General features: G+C 41.5%; 1 protein-coding gene across 3 annotated transcripts in view; it reads right to left on the bottom strand.

Annotated features, from left to right (window-relative positions):
- Positions 1–13684, bottom strand: part of ckap5 (cytoskeleton associated protein 5) — a 29348-nt gene extending 15664 nt beyond the window's left edge. For 2 of the 3 annotated variants that reach the window (XM_070971574.1, XM_070971576.1), the window contains exons 1-20: positions 13576–13679; positions 10388–10485; positions 9238–9431; positions 7998–8204; positions 6541–6712; positions 6311–6440; positions 6088–6188; positions 5790–5903; positions 5491–5595; positions 5231–5320; positions 4005–4169; positions 3524–3652; positions 3227–3391; positions 2970–3071; positions 2279–2389; positions 1820–1912; positions 1221–1406; positions 964–1058; positions 636–819; positions 283–428 (exon numbers count right to left, since the gene is read on the bottom strand). In XM_070971574.1, coding sequence (XP_070827675.1) covers positions 283–428; positions 636–819; positions 964–1058; positions 1221–1406; positions 1820–1912; positions 2279–2389; positions 2970–3071; positions 3227–3391; positions 3524–3652; positions 4005–4169; positions 5231–5320; positions 5491–5595; positions 5790–5903; positions 6088–6188; positions 6311–6440; positions 6541–6712; positions 7998–8204; positions 9238–9431; positions 10388–10444 — 2546 coding nt within the window. In that variant the 5' untranslated portion in view covers positions 10445–10485; positions 13576–13679. Of the gene's footprint in view, positions 1–282; positions 429–635; positions 820–963; positions 1059–1220; positions 1407–1819; positions 1913–2278; positions 2390–2969; positions 3072–3226; positions 3392–3523; positions 3653–4004; positions 4170–5230; positions 5321–5490; positions 5596–5789; positions 5904–6087; positions 6189–6310; positions 6441–6540; positions 6713–7997; positions 8205–9237; positions 9432–10387; positions 10486–13575 lie in introns of all 3 variants that reach the window. The other variant, XM_070971577.1, reaches the window with a different exon arrangement.
- Positions 13685–14332: the final 648 nt, after the last annotated feature.

The raw sequence follows: 14332 nt of genomic DNA, 5'->3' as shown, positions 1-14332 counted from the left end.
CATACATTTAAATATGTAATGTTAAATGCTAGAGGACGATAGGCATCGTCTCAAAATTTAAAGACGTTTTGAGATTATAAATAAGACTTTTTATGTCCTTAAAAAATGTAAAAATCTAATTCAACATCTTAAGACTTTTAAGGATGCATGCATGACCTGCTCTCATGATTTACATTCATCAAATATGGTGTTCTCAAAAATAGGACTGCAGGAAGTTTAATTTTGCTGTATTTGTGCAGGTCGATTGACAGGCTGTGTCCTACACGCTCAGTGTTTGGTTACCTGATGTCTGTTCTGGGCAGTAGGTCCATGATGTCATGTCCGCCTTCTCCATCTTCTTCCTGGTCTTCTCCTTCATCACCGTCCTCTTCCGCCGCTGCTGTCTTCTTAGTGAATCGGATCGGAGCTGGTGGAGACTGGCCCTGCATCTGTGAGGGACAGACAAGTACACAAACGCACACAATTAAATATCTTGTTTCCATTTTCAAGTGTCATTCTCTCTGCATATCTTATTGTCAGGATGACATAGTGGTGAGAAGCCCTCACGTTTCTTCCAGCCTCTTTTCTTTAATAGTAAAACTGAAGAAAATCAATAACCTTTTTCACTTCTATTCAGAGAAGGTTAATGTCCCTACCTTCTCAAACTCAGCATCAATCTGTGAGAGAAGAGCAGGCTTCTCGTCTTCAAAGAACATGCGCAGGGGAGCTCCCATGTAGAGGTACATGACTCCCAGCAGGGTGATCGCTGCCGTCCGAACAGCTGGGTTAGTCGCTCCCAGAGCAGTCTTCACATTGTTGATGAAACCCTTCACATTGATACTGAAGAGAGGGGAGATCAAAGGTCAATGTTTCTGCTTAGGTACTAAAGCTGACTTTTTTCTGAAGCATGCAAGCAAATTCCTGACTTGAATTTTCTAATGCTTCAGTATTACACTAAGCATTCAAATAAGGACTGTAAATTACCCAGCAAAGCCAAACTCCTTCATGGCATTAGCGAGCCAGTTGAGAGTCTCTGCCTGGTTTTTGGGGTTCTTCTGTGCAAATGCCATAGACACAACCTGACAAAGAAAATGCAAACCGTGTAAATACAGTATATCCATCATCATCAACATCTCTGGTCTGTTGATCACTCTTAGGATCTTTCTGTGAGGTAAAAATATCTTTTCTTTTTCAGCAACTTAAAAAGAAGTTTCTTCTATCCAGAGAAATGGGCAAAACACCTGTTCTGCAGTCCACGGCAGTGAGCAGGCCTGCCCAATAGCAGTCAGTCCCTCTTTAGCGTTTCCACCGCATTTGACGTCTCCAACCTTATCCACCAAGCCATCCAAGACCACAGAGGCTGACGTCTTTGAAAACTGTCCTCTCTCAGCGATAAGAGCCACAATGTGCAGCTTCATCTGCATCACCTACACAGGGAGAGAAAGAAGACCACAGCATTAGAAAGGGTGCATCCCAGCCCCTTATTGACTGCTGCTGTTCTGGTCTAAATCAGACAAAAGAACGAGTCATTGCTCTAAAAATGTGCTTGATTCTTCTTTCTTCGCGTCTTCAGTGGGAGGGAAGATGCGAGGAAAAGACGCATGTGTGGGAAATGTGGATGCAATTAAGGTATCTGGGTTGTACCCACTGAATTCTGATTCTACAGAGTATGATGGAGCCATGGTTTTTGAGCAACCAACACGTTCAAAAAAGATGTGACAGTCAAGATTAGAAAGCATTTTTCTGGAGGCAATGTTACAGTGCAAGTCAAAGCAGCTGCTGTCTCACTGCTTCAGGAAACTGTCAATGAAATGTCAACTGATGTAACCGAGACAGTTACCTGGAAGTTGGTCTCCTTCCAGCCTGGTTTCTTGGCCAACATCCTGACTAAGGCCTGGCAGGGCATCACAGCCTTATCCATGGTCTCAACGGCCTAGAAGCAAACATGAAAGCATGTATTAACATTCCTGCACATTACTGGACAGAACGCAGTGACACGCCAGACTTCAACATGCAATGCAGACTTTTAAGCATTTCACACTGAAAACTTAATAGTAACAAGGTTCAGTCAATGTGGTTTTCTTCAACATTGATATTTTCATGGAAAAAGATTTCGATATTTACTTTAGTACAAAGCAGGGCTGCAGCTAACTATTATTTTTCTTGATTAATCATTTTGTCTATCAAATTTGCAAAAATAGGAGTATGACAGGAGGCATCATTGCTATGCAAACAGAAGAGTCATTTATGAAATAATTTGTCATGAATTCAGTCATGAAGAAAGAAAAAAAGGCTTTACCCTCTGGAACTCCTCCATACTGGCCAGCCTCTCCTTCCAGTTGGCTGAGTCCAGCTGCTGCAGACAGGAGGCAGGAAGTACACCCGCTGCCAGATCCTCACACACCTCAGGCTGTGACAACACACACGACAGTTAATAATCAAATCAAATCAAACAACACTCCTCCTCTGAGAGCCACAGGTGTTGGGATGCAAATGACACTGAAACAATTCAATGAGATGAGAATAGTCAGGACGAAGAAGGTCGATCTGCCATCTGTCGTCATCAAACACATGCTGACTCGCTGCTCATTGCTCTTTTCACAGAGCCTAAAACCAATCAGAGGTAGGATGGCACACTTCTAACAACTGCATAAGAACAGAGCTGACACAATTTTAATGACCAAAGAAAACAACTCAAAGTCAGTGCTGACGATAACAGACCCGTTTCACAGCAGACACCAGGAGCAATTTGGGGAAGTGAAGACAGATAAAACACAACGAAAAGGACAACATCTATCTTCTCTTTGGGCTCTTATCTCAGGGAACCTTCACACAAGACTACAGCAGTCTGATCAAATGTATCTCATCTTCAAAAGGTCTTTTCCAAAAACAGGTGTTGGAAAGGGGGCAGGTCTTATATCTGGGCCTATTTGCACACACACTTTGCAACAAGTTTCAACTGAAAGACAAGCGTATGCACACAAACTTACAGACAGTTCACTCTCTGGCGTTTCTTTACTGTCAGCAGTCTTCTTGGATTTTCCACCAGCTGCAGAGGTGGGCTTGCCTTTCTTAGATGGACCTGCAGACGGCTGCACAGAAGAGACACAAGACACTTCAAGTACAACTGTGGACAGTTAATGTTATTAAGTTCCTTCAGGTCATAGGGCCCAGAACCCAGCAAATAACAACCAGGTGACAAATGAATACATTTTAGTTTTCTGTATGTGCACTGTTCTGAGTGTACCTTGCTGGCAGCAGATTGGGTCTTCCTGGGTGGGCCAGAGGACTTGGATGGAGCTTCAGCAACAGGAGCTTTAGCTGCTGGCTTTTTGTCCCCCCCTCCACCACTACCTCCTCCTGCACCCTTCTTCCCTCCAGGAAGCTCCACTTTATCAGCACACTCCTTTATCTGTTAACACAGGAAAAGGCAACAAGGAAAGTGGTTAATGATGAGAAAAATGGGAGCTTTCTCTTGCTTTGAATTGAATTGATCCGTGCTGATGAGTGTCTCCTCTCCCTTCATCCTTCCATCGATCCTTACCTTATCGAGTTTGAGTTTATCCAAATCACTCAGGAAAGGGTTCACAGCTTTCTCTCCCACCACTTTCATGGCTGTCCCCAGCGCTTCAAAAGCAGCATCTCGCACCTCTGGAGCAGAGTCATTCACTTGCTGTGATGGTTAAAGAGAAGAGTACAGGTTCAGGATTTCATAAAGCACCTGAAATCATCTCACACCTGTTATCCAATGTCCCGGCGCTAGTTCAAAATCACTGTGTCTGCAGGAAGCAACGATGGGCTCTTAAATGTTACACATATCAATGGTAGTATTAGTACTTTACTTACTGCTCCCTGGGAGCAGTACCTTTTTGTATTTTATCTTAACTTTATTTTCATTTCAACCTCATATTATATGATTTCGTCATGCTATACGAAATAACACATGTGCTTATTATCATGTACAGTATTACCAAAAGGGAAAGGTGGTAAAGCTGTGAAGACCGTTCCACTCTGAGTATGTATACCTTGATGAGAGCCGCACAGAAGGGCTTGAGGACGCTCTTGGGTAGCGTGGCCTGTGTGCAATGTCTAAAGGAGCGGGCCAGAAACAGAGAGGACTGCTGCTTAATGGAGGGGTTCTTATTGTCCATTACAGCCAGGATGTCCTCCGACAGGTTCTGGAGAGTGGTCTGGGAAAAAGATATCATGAAAATGATATTATATACACTACAGAAACAGTAACAACCCATAAATCTATTCAATTTGTGTCCTGGAAATGCATTAGAAACTGGTCTGGAGAGTCAGTAAAGTGCTCTATAAATAACAGCAGTCAATACATGAGGGTTTGCAGCAGCCCTGTAGTGGCGGGTCATGCCAACGCAAATGAAGATTGCCTTTTGAAAAAATGGCTCACTGGTGAACACTGAGGGGGTATATTAGGTACTGGCAACTAATGATTGTAGTCATTATCAATTAGTCTGCCAATCATTTTCTCCATTAATCAATGTCTCATCTAGTCTATAAAATGTTAAAAGTGAAAAATCGCCATCAAAATCTTAAGTAAATCCTCACAACTGAGAAGCATTTTTGAGAAATGACTTACAACTATTTATCAGAATTGTTACATAGACATTTTTTAATCTAATAGAGCCATTGTTTCGGCTCTACAAGAGAGGCCCTGAAATACTTCACCTACAATATATTGTCAGTCTCCTATGACTCCCCACTTATCTACTGTTAGCTAAAGAGAGATGTTTCATGAAAACTGAGTTGCATAAGTTTTTGAAAATCCACCAATAAGTATGTGAGTTAAGTCCTTCCTATCTTCTTAGTGGGTTGTACCATTAAAACTTAATGAATGACTTAGCTTGTAAAGAGTAATGTATAAGTCTAGATAGCATATTTATGAGAGCTGTGCAATATGACCAAAATCTCATATCCCAGTGTAAGTCATTTCAACCATACACATCACGATACAGCACAGGTTTTGTAAATATAATGAATCGTCTGTATAAAAAGAACATATAAACAGGCCTATTCCTTCTATTTCTACAGGTCCACATCCAACAGAAGCCACACACTGCAGTGGCGGAAAAAGATTGGACAACGTTACCCCAGACTTTGTGTTCTTGCCTTCCCTGAGCTTGTTTTCATCACAGTAGCTAGTTCTTCCCTTCTTAACCTCATTGGATGATTCAAGAAGAGCTGCTGACTACTTAATATTTAATGGAGGTATTAAGACTATACTTACAGTGAGGAAGATGGCATCAATAGCCTCCTGCAGGGCCTGGACAACCTGAGGCTTCTTCTCCTTGAACTTCTCTAGAATAGTTGGAACCACCTAAATACACAGAGCTCTAACTTAGCAGCAATCTATGACTTCGAATGAGTAGTGAGGAATAGTATTGTCATTCAATAGAGGTTTCATTGAAGCAAAGTCTTGACATTTTGATACAAGTTATTATAGTAAAGTAATTGCTGTCAGAATGCAGAGAACTTCCTTCAACTTACTTGTCCTGCATATGTCCCAAATTTCTTCCTGAGACCAGCGGCCAGTCCAGCCAGACATTTCGCTGCCAATGTCACCAGCATCACATTGGCATCTTTTCCCACAACCTGGAACATAAGTACCAGTGAGCATACAATGCAGAGTCACCAGACGCCCCGCCACCTCCGTCTTGTTAGGCAAAACTTTGTTTAGGGTGAGAAATTTTGGAATTTTGATGATTCATCTTATATGTCCCTCATAAGTTTCCTATAACCTATTTCCAGATATGACTGCCTAACTGAAAATGTGCCAAGTACTCCACCTTCTTCAGTGCTCTGACAAGGTCTCCATAGTCTCCGCTCTCTAGTTTGGGGTTCTTGCTCAGAACCTCGACAGCCTCCAGAGCCTCTTTCCTCTCCTGCCACTTTTTAGCCTCCTACAGGAACAGACAATGTGAAATATTGCAACATTTAGGATTCAATCACACAGAAAACCTTCATTAACCAAATCAATCAGGAACTTGTCATTAGATTTTAAGAGACAATCCAAGATGACCCTTGACTGGTTAACACAGACAAGACTTTGTGTCTATCGGGGGGTTTTTGAGAAGATACACCTACTATTTTCTCATAGAAGTCTTTGGGCAGCTTGGACAGAATCTCCACAGCTTCCAGCAGCTCATAGGGATCCACTGCTGCCACCGTTTCCACCTCATCCTCCCCTGAAGGAGGAACGCAAAAAGAGCGGACACTGGACCATGACTCCTCAACATCAATGGAAAATAACAAGGAAAATTTGGTTTGTGTAAATGTTGTTAGCAGTATGCTACATAGTTAAACCTACCATCAGACTGCTCTCCTTGGGCTTGTTGCTGCTCAAACTTTGCCTTCAGGTCCTGCTGTGAGCGCAAGAACCGGGTTTGTTTGGGAGGCGATGAAGGCAGCTTCACCCACTCCTCCTCTAGCTCCTTCAGCTGCAGGGACACAACAAATGGCCACCGTTTAGATAAACTTGTTTCTGAAAGCTGAATATTAAAAAGTGGGTGAGTGAGTGAGTGAGTGAGTATGCCCTACCTGGACAGAGTTAATGTTTTGCAGTGGAGGTCTCAGAGCATCTCTGATCCATTTATAGATCTCTACAGCAAGGAGCTTGGCCTCCTCTCTCACTGCCTTCTCTCTCGACTCAAACTGCTTGGATAAAACCTTCACTACAGGTTTCAACGGCACGATTTTGGATCCAAACTCACTAGATGAAGATGATGACAGATAGACAGAGGTGACAAATGGTTAGTCAAGCTGACAGGAGACAGAACACCATTGCACTGATACATGTTTTATTGGTATGTAGGGCTGTACACCGCATTTATATTATCATTTAGTCATGTATGTCACACGTGCTACATGATGCATGAAATTACCACGGCAGCTCCCATGCAATACAGTTTTGCAGTATGTGTGAGACTGAGCTGCCTGTTTGTGTGTGAGGTCCATCGATGGCCATCGCTGTTCTGCTTTGGAGTTGTAGTTTATCATGTCCTTAAAAATCATGCCACCAGCTCCATAGACACCATACAATACCAAAACACAAAATAAATGACTTACAGATGCATATTTCTAGATATCATTTTAATATAAGTTTTCATGTTTCCCCCCTTTACCATAATTTAGAAAAACATTATTCCCTGTTTCTTGGTTTTGGCATTTCTTCCATTAGAACATCTAAAAGCTGCACGAAAGGCTGCCACAACCACATTTCAGCAGGTTCTGACCTGTTCAAATAGAAGAAAGTGCCAGAGACGCACCTCACAAGCCGGAGGCACCATCTATTGCATACACTGTATCTATACAGCTGGATGACATGAGAGACTGAAGCAGTACTTTCAAGTTATCAACCAAAATCAAAACGCCAAACAAGGCTGCAGGAAAAAGCGAACAAAAACGCGACTGGAAAAAGGACTTCCCCTGATTAACTTTTGACAAGGAACAGTAGCTCTTGTTCTGCTGCTGGTGCAGGGAGGTTTGAGGAGACAATCTGACATAATGAGTGCTGTGTGCCCACAGAGCTTAGCTGTGGCCAATGACTTGAATCTGTTGCTTTCTGTTAAAGACCAAAGAAATCTTTTGGATTCTAGTTTTGATATGTTACACATCTTCCAATGTTTGTTAAACCACTAATAAGAAAATAAAAACACTTTCAGATCTATACTGTATGACCAATATAAATTCAATATAAATGATATTGTATGCATGGGAAGTGTATGCTTTCACATGACCCTGGGTAAGGCCACAAAATCAGACCGCGTACATATCTTTACTGCCAAAAGCCAATGCCTGATGTAACATCTAGCTAGAGTAATGCTTTTTTGTTTTAGCCTGGTTATTTTCTAAATAGCTGGCTATTATTAGCCGGCTGGGCAGCAAAAAGCAAAAGCCACATAGATATAATAACATTTGCGATGGTCGTTTATACCTGTGTAAAAATGCATGAAAATCAGAAATTTTTCATTCTAACCCATGAGAGCAGCACTGACCTCAGAGCCCTCCTGAGTGTCTCAATGCAGGCCACCACTATCTTGGGGTTCTTGTTCTCCAGTCCTTTGAGGAGCTCGTCTTGAACCACCTCAGCCTTCTCAATCTCGATGTACATGAGACAGATGTCTGAGCCCAGCTCCTTGGCTCGGGCCTTTGGCTGGTTGAACACTTTGGTCACTACGCCGGACACCACCTCACCTGTCGTCCTGTAGCAAAGGACATACATACAAAAGCTCAATTATGTGGGCTTTTAAAAGGCCAGTATACACAGTATACACTAAACATGTTTACTTCAAATCACTAACAGCCATTCCAAGCAGCCATTGGCGCTCACTTGAGAGTGAAAATCAACCTGCAAAGAACTGAAACTTACTTTAGATATGTATAATCGACACAAATGGAGACAAAACATCACTTCTCAGTAGAAAAGCAGATTAGTGAAGGCCTGGCCAATCACTTGGCACGATCATGATCGCTCATTTTCAAAAGCTCATCTTTGACTGATAGCATGAGACATCTAACACAGAGCTCGACTGGATCCCTTCTAGGTTGGAGGCTCAACAGGACTAGAACTACAGTATTACTAAGCATCTCTGACATTGTGGGTGCAGATGTAGCCTGTTCAGGTGTGGCTGTGGCTGGCTCATTGTTCTGAGACCTTTCTCACAGCAGACCTTTTGACTTGACAAATAGTCTTGATATAATAATAGCTGCATTTGATTTAGGTTACAGTGCCCCTGTATCATTAATGCATTACTTGCCACGAAGAAAGACTTATTGTCTGCAATTAAATGGTGGGTGAGGTTGTGCTCTCAGTGCAGCTGGGAGCACCTGGGAGTAACGCTCCAAGCACGAAACAGTGTTTCCCACCGAATGACAATGTAACTGTGATGTGGATTGAAAATATTTGACAGAATACATTGCTGTATTCATGTAGTAGGTTATTCCTCATTTCACCATTTTAACTCTCCACCCTATTTTAGTGTTCACTCACAAACTACTTTATTCTGTACACTTTGGTTTTCCCTTCAGCCATCTATGCTCCTTTAAACTGAGTGTTTAACATCTCATTCCAAAGACTAAGGCCACATTCAGAAAAACTTGTGGAGGCCACTCATTCATTTGAATGGAGTGGGTGGGCTAACCCGGGGGGCTTCGGCAAACCAATGCAGCACTTTCTGGCAAAAAAGCTGAAACCTCACAAATGGCAGACCATTTGTTGCTGGAACTATTACTTACTTGCCAGCTACGTGGGCATTCTCAATGAAGGTCAGGGCAGCCTCCAGGCCTTTAAGCTGAGCCACGGCATTGGAGTCAGTGACGAACTTCTTTATCAGTCCCAGAAACTTCCCCCACTCTGGACTCTTCTCATCTGTGATCCTCTGGAACAACTTCAGAGCTTCTTCATAACCATTCAGACGGGCTTTCCACACCTGAAGACGAGCAACAGTTACAGAGTCATGGTTGAAGAGAGAGAAAGGGGTATACAAAATTTAATAAACTGGAGTTTATCAAACCCATTCAGTCGAGCTTTTCTTTCTCGTTTAAGACAGAAAAAAGCTAAACTAAATGCGCGTGGACAAACAGACGAATGTCTTGTTTAGTAGAAGATGGAGATCTGTATAGTGAACGGGGGATGTGACCTACATTCGTAGCCACCAAATATCTCTGTTATAGGTCATCTTTTCTTCCATCTGCCTTCCATGTGTACGGTGGGAAATTGTTGTATTTTCTTCCAACATTAATTTGTGAGCTTAAGGAGAAAGCTCATCTGCACTCATGAAACTGTTGCAGTCATGGTTTCATGATGTACAGACCAAAAAAGACTTAAGGACATAAAAAGACATTTCAGTGATGTTAAAATGGCACTGAAGCAGGAAATTGAGTTTAGCCTGTGGTCAGTCTGCTTATTATGCCTGCTGTGGTTCCACTTCTACACTGATTTGCAATTGGCTGTAGAGTCTAAAATTAACTCCAGCTCATATGCTTACAAAGTTTCAAAAGCAGTACCTGCTGGGAGTAATTATTTTTTTGATTCTCTTGATGCCAAGATTACATATTGAAATTGCCTGTTTTTCTCCATCTATTGCGCTATTGGGCTGTTGTATTAGATGGCATTAATTCTAGCTGGGTGGCTCTAATAAGACCCCAATTCCAAAAAAGTTTGGAAGCTAAACATAAAACAGAAATAAAAACAGTAAAGGATAAAGAAAAGATTTACTGCAGTGTTACATCTCATTCAAAAGCATTCAAGGAGGAGAAAATATACGGGCCAGGTGAGATATGACAAACATCTCCTGTCAATACTTGACTTGAAGGAAATCAAGAAAGAGAACTGAGGTAAACTGCAAAGAATATCACTGAGGCCAAACATCAGCCAGTGGATCACCTTGTGTTCACATTTCTGGTCGATGGGAAGCTTCATCCACTCGCTATCGTCCCCCATGGTGGCCACTCGGGGGGGTGGGCTTCCCCAAAGGTGCTCAACTGGAAAACAAAGCATTATCGACACAAAATTACATTTGGTGCATTTCATCTGGTTTACAGCAGGAGGACTAAATGACATCTAAAAGTCATGACAGAAATCCTGGTGTCAGCAGAGCATTGCTTTAAAACAAATATGCAAATGTCATCAGAAAAACTGTGTTTTCAGCTGCAGCTGTCTTCACTCACATCTGCTGGGAACATCCAATAACACCAGTACTGCACTGGAACACATGAGACTAATAATTATTACTGTTTTGTTGAGATAAAGACACAACTGGGCCAAAATTAACTCCAATTTCAAAACTGCTGGCCAGTGAAACATAACACACAACCACACAACATTCTGCTGCTGTCAGGAAATAGCTAACATCTATTCAAAAGTATGTGTTCTCGATCAGTGGTTTTTCAGACTTTTTCTACATACCTCAAGGGGAAAAAATGGAACATATGAGCAGCAGTGTTTCTGCTCTGAATGTTTTTCCACCACAGGCAAAAAAAATAAAAATAAGATAAAACAAATTCTGCGTTCAATCATCTGATCCATTTCCTCAAAACATAGGTGGTTGTTGTTGCAGCACAACATGTTTGTTACTCTAGCCGTGAGGCCTGATCCCCACCCCCTCTCCCCCAATGAGAGAGGGAGAGGGAGTGAGACAGTGGACAGTCTGGATGTGGATGAGAGAGTTGACCATAGTTTCTAAACATGCAGTGTAGTGAAGACAGCCATTTCATATGAGACGTACTTAACACAGACCTACTGATGTGCATTCAACTCGTGCTGGACCCGTTCATGGGTCAGCTGTCACTCCATCTGTTAGTAAAGAGTCCAGTCTACATTGCAGTTCATACACACATACACGCAGAGTGACATTGGATTTTGTAGTTTTTGTATCACGCCGACACTTCTGTCCATCCCCGGGAAGTACTGGACATTCAAACATTATCAAACTAAAGCTCTGACAAACATCCATATTTTCAACAACCTGTAGTTGCCAGATATATTTCATAATCAAGAGCTATACTAAAAATCACACATCTTATTGTAGAAACTGCCCAAAAAGTGTCACTGTACACCAATAATAGCAGTTACCTTATGAAATCTCTCCTGGGTTCTGTGTGACCTTGATGTCTGTTACTTGAATTCAGTAGGACACTTGAAAATCTTCCTCAAACGTATCAGTGTATTTGTGTACAATAGTCTGCATCACAAGGAATGTATTTATGGGCTATGGTAATGAACAGATAAAAATAAAGCAAACGTCTTTCCCACCACAAATACGATAAGAAAGGGGAAAACACTAATGTTAAACACTTGGTTTAAACTCTAATCAAATCATTCATTCATGATGATTTTTTTAATATCTGGTATTAGGAGGTGGTGCAGCCCTTTAAAACATCACAGAAAAAAAAAATCTCCACAGGAAACACTTAGCACTTTCTGTTTTGTAAAACAAGCAAACATGAGGAGATTTCTAAAAGAGCCCAACCAGTAATGGACTGTCCCACCAATAATGGAACACCATTACTTGAGGATAATAAAATAATAAAAGGCTCATGTTCGGTTGCTATAGCATTCTGATCAATCTCCTGTCCAGCTGACTACTTCACCAAAGACGCTGTCAGATTTGTCAATAAAACAGACTCCAAATCATGTAAAGTCACATCTATAGTTGCAATGTCACTCACTCACTCTCATGCACTTACTTTCACATAAAAGCCTGAGCATGTGATTGTCTAATGCACATTCTGGGTGGGGCTATGGATTCATATCGGTCCCCCCCAGTTATACGTTTACTCAAGTTACATACGGTTAACACTTGGGAGATCGACGTTGAATCTTAGTATGTTATACAGTTGCGTTTTTTCACTGTTATTATGATTCATGGTATGAGTGTCAATCTACTTCTGTGCAACCATGGAGAATTAGGCATATGTGAACTGCCATAAGAGTTAACAGTTTGCTTCTATAACTATGATTTTATAAACGTAATTAGCTACTTCATATGTTAAGGTGTCTAAGGTACTGGTACTTTACCTCAGTCTCTTGTTAAACCACTCCACTTTGTAGTTCTACTCCACCAGGGGGGGAAAATTTGTCTTTTCGCTCCACTACATTTCTTTGACAGTTATATTTACCATTTTATTTGGCAAATTAAATTTAAAAAAAAAAATCTATTTTGCATTCAAAATGGCAACCACATTTTCAGTTTTGGCTACCAAAAGCTGAGGCCTGGTTGCCAGCCTGGGAACCACCTTTAAAAGTTAGTGTTGGGCCCTGGGTAACTTGCTACATATTACTAGATTCATAAGTGAATATATATATATATATATATATATATATATATATATATATATATATATATATATATATATATTAAAATATCAGTATTCTGACCGAAATTTTGAACTGCATACAAGGATGAACTGACGAGGGCTCCAAGTATCACTTAATGTAGATTATGCGAACTAAATACTTACAAACATACTCAGACAGCTGTGCATGCTTCATGCACAGTTACCCAGCGTGCCCTCAGAAACTAGACTGCACCCTCCAATATAGGTAGACATAATCGATTAGGTTGGCAGTCGTTTGTAAGCTGTGCTAACATCTAACCACTTCACTACCCTCAGTTGTCACCAGTGCTGTTTCCAGTGGTTAGACTGGGAGTGGTAATCATCTTAACTGGCTATCGTTAATTACTAGCTGGTCAGCTGAGCGCCAATTACTAACGTTAGCTAAGTTAGCAACGACAGTAACAGTCGAACAGTTAGCCTGTTAACCGGCCCATTCTGTTTAAAGCCGCTTCACCAAACATATATGTAGAGGTAGTGGTCAATATGTCGCTTTTTAGCATACGTGGTATAAACGTACAAGGTCCAGCAAATGTTCATGGCGAGACCTTATTGTTTGCTAGCCGCTAGCTGCTTAGAAACAAGGCTATGAGCTAACCATCCATCCGCGCCAACACAGCCAGGCCTAACAACGCAGTTCACAACAGCTGCAGAGTCACAACAACACTGCATGCTACCTCAGAGTCCCACACGAATTTTAACCAAAATAAATTAAATGAATTATAATCGCCGGGATACCTGTTTGTGTCTCTGGGTGACAAAACGATGCTGGCTGTCCAGTTAGACGAGGTTGATAGTGCGATCACTTCAGCGGAGCACAGCCGAGGTTTATACAAGCGTTGTCAGTGCGAAGACAAAACATGACTTCCGGTTCGAAATAAAACTGGCTGTTATAATGTTTCTCAGTTAACAAAGGGTATAGATTTAGTAATTGTTACTGTGTATTAGTAAACATCTTAAGTAAATCAACATTCCGAAATACAGTTTAATTTATTTCATGCATCTTTCTGTGCAAATGAGACATTTTGCGCTCTTATTTTACATACAAGTGAACACCAACTTCCGGACCCATCACTGCTGCCTACGTCCAACTTGTTGCAGCTTTTTGAAATGCCTCCAAGGGCGGAGAGACAGAGGAGGGCGGAGACAGGGGCACCACCCTGACTACATCACTCTTGTGTTGAGTCATACGCTTTATATTCAGTATTACTGCATGAAAAAAAACAGATACACACTGGGGAATGCCAGCACATACCACATAATGTTGGATTAAACTTTGTCTTTAGACCAGTGTGTCTTCACAAATTCACATTTCATTTATTAGCGATGGTTTAATGATCTTCCTTATTTGTCACTGACCAAGCCATTGATTGGTTGAATTTGAACTATGGCCCGCCCCCAATTTATGAAATTCCTTTGCTGATTGGGCCATTCGATTCATCGCTTATCCTTGGGAGATATTTAATTGGCTGCTCTGAAATCAAGCCCCGCTGTG

The sequence above is a fragment of the Chaetodon trifascialis genome, chromosome 10 (genome assembly GCF_039877785.1).
Source record: "Chaetodon trifascialis isolate fChaTrf1 chromosome 10, fChaTrf1.hap1, whole genome shotgun sequence".
Lineage (NCBI taxonomy): Eukaryota > Metazoa > Chordata > Actinopteri > Chaetodontiformes > Chaetodontidae > Chaetodon > Chaetodon trifascialis.
This window is presented reverse-complemented; position numbering and strand designations above follow the sequence as displayed.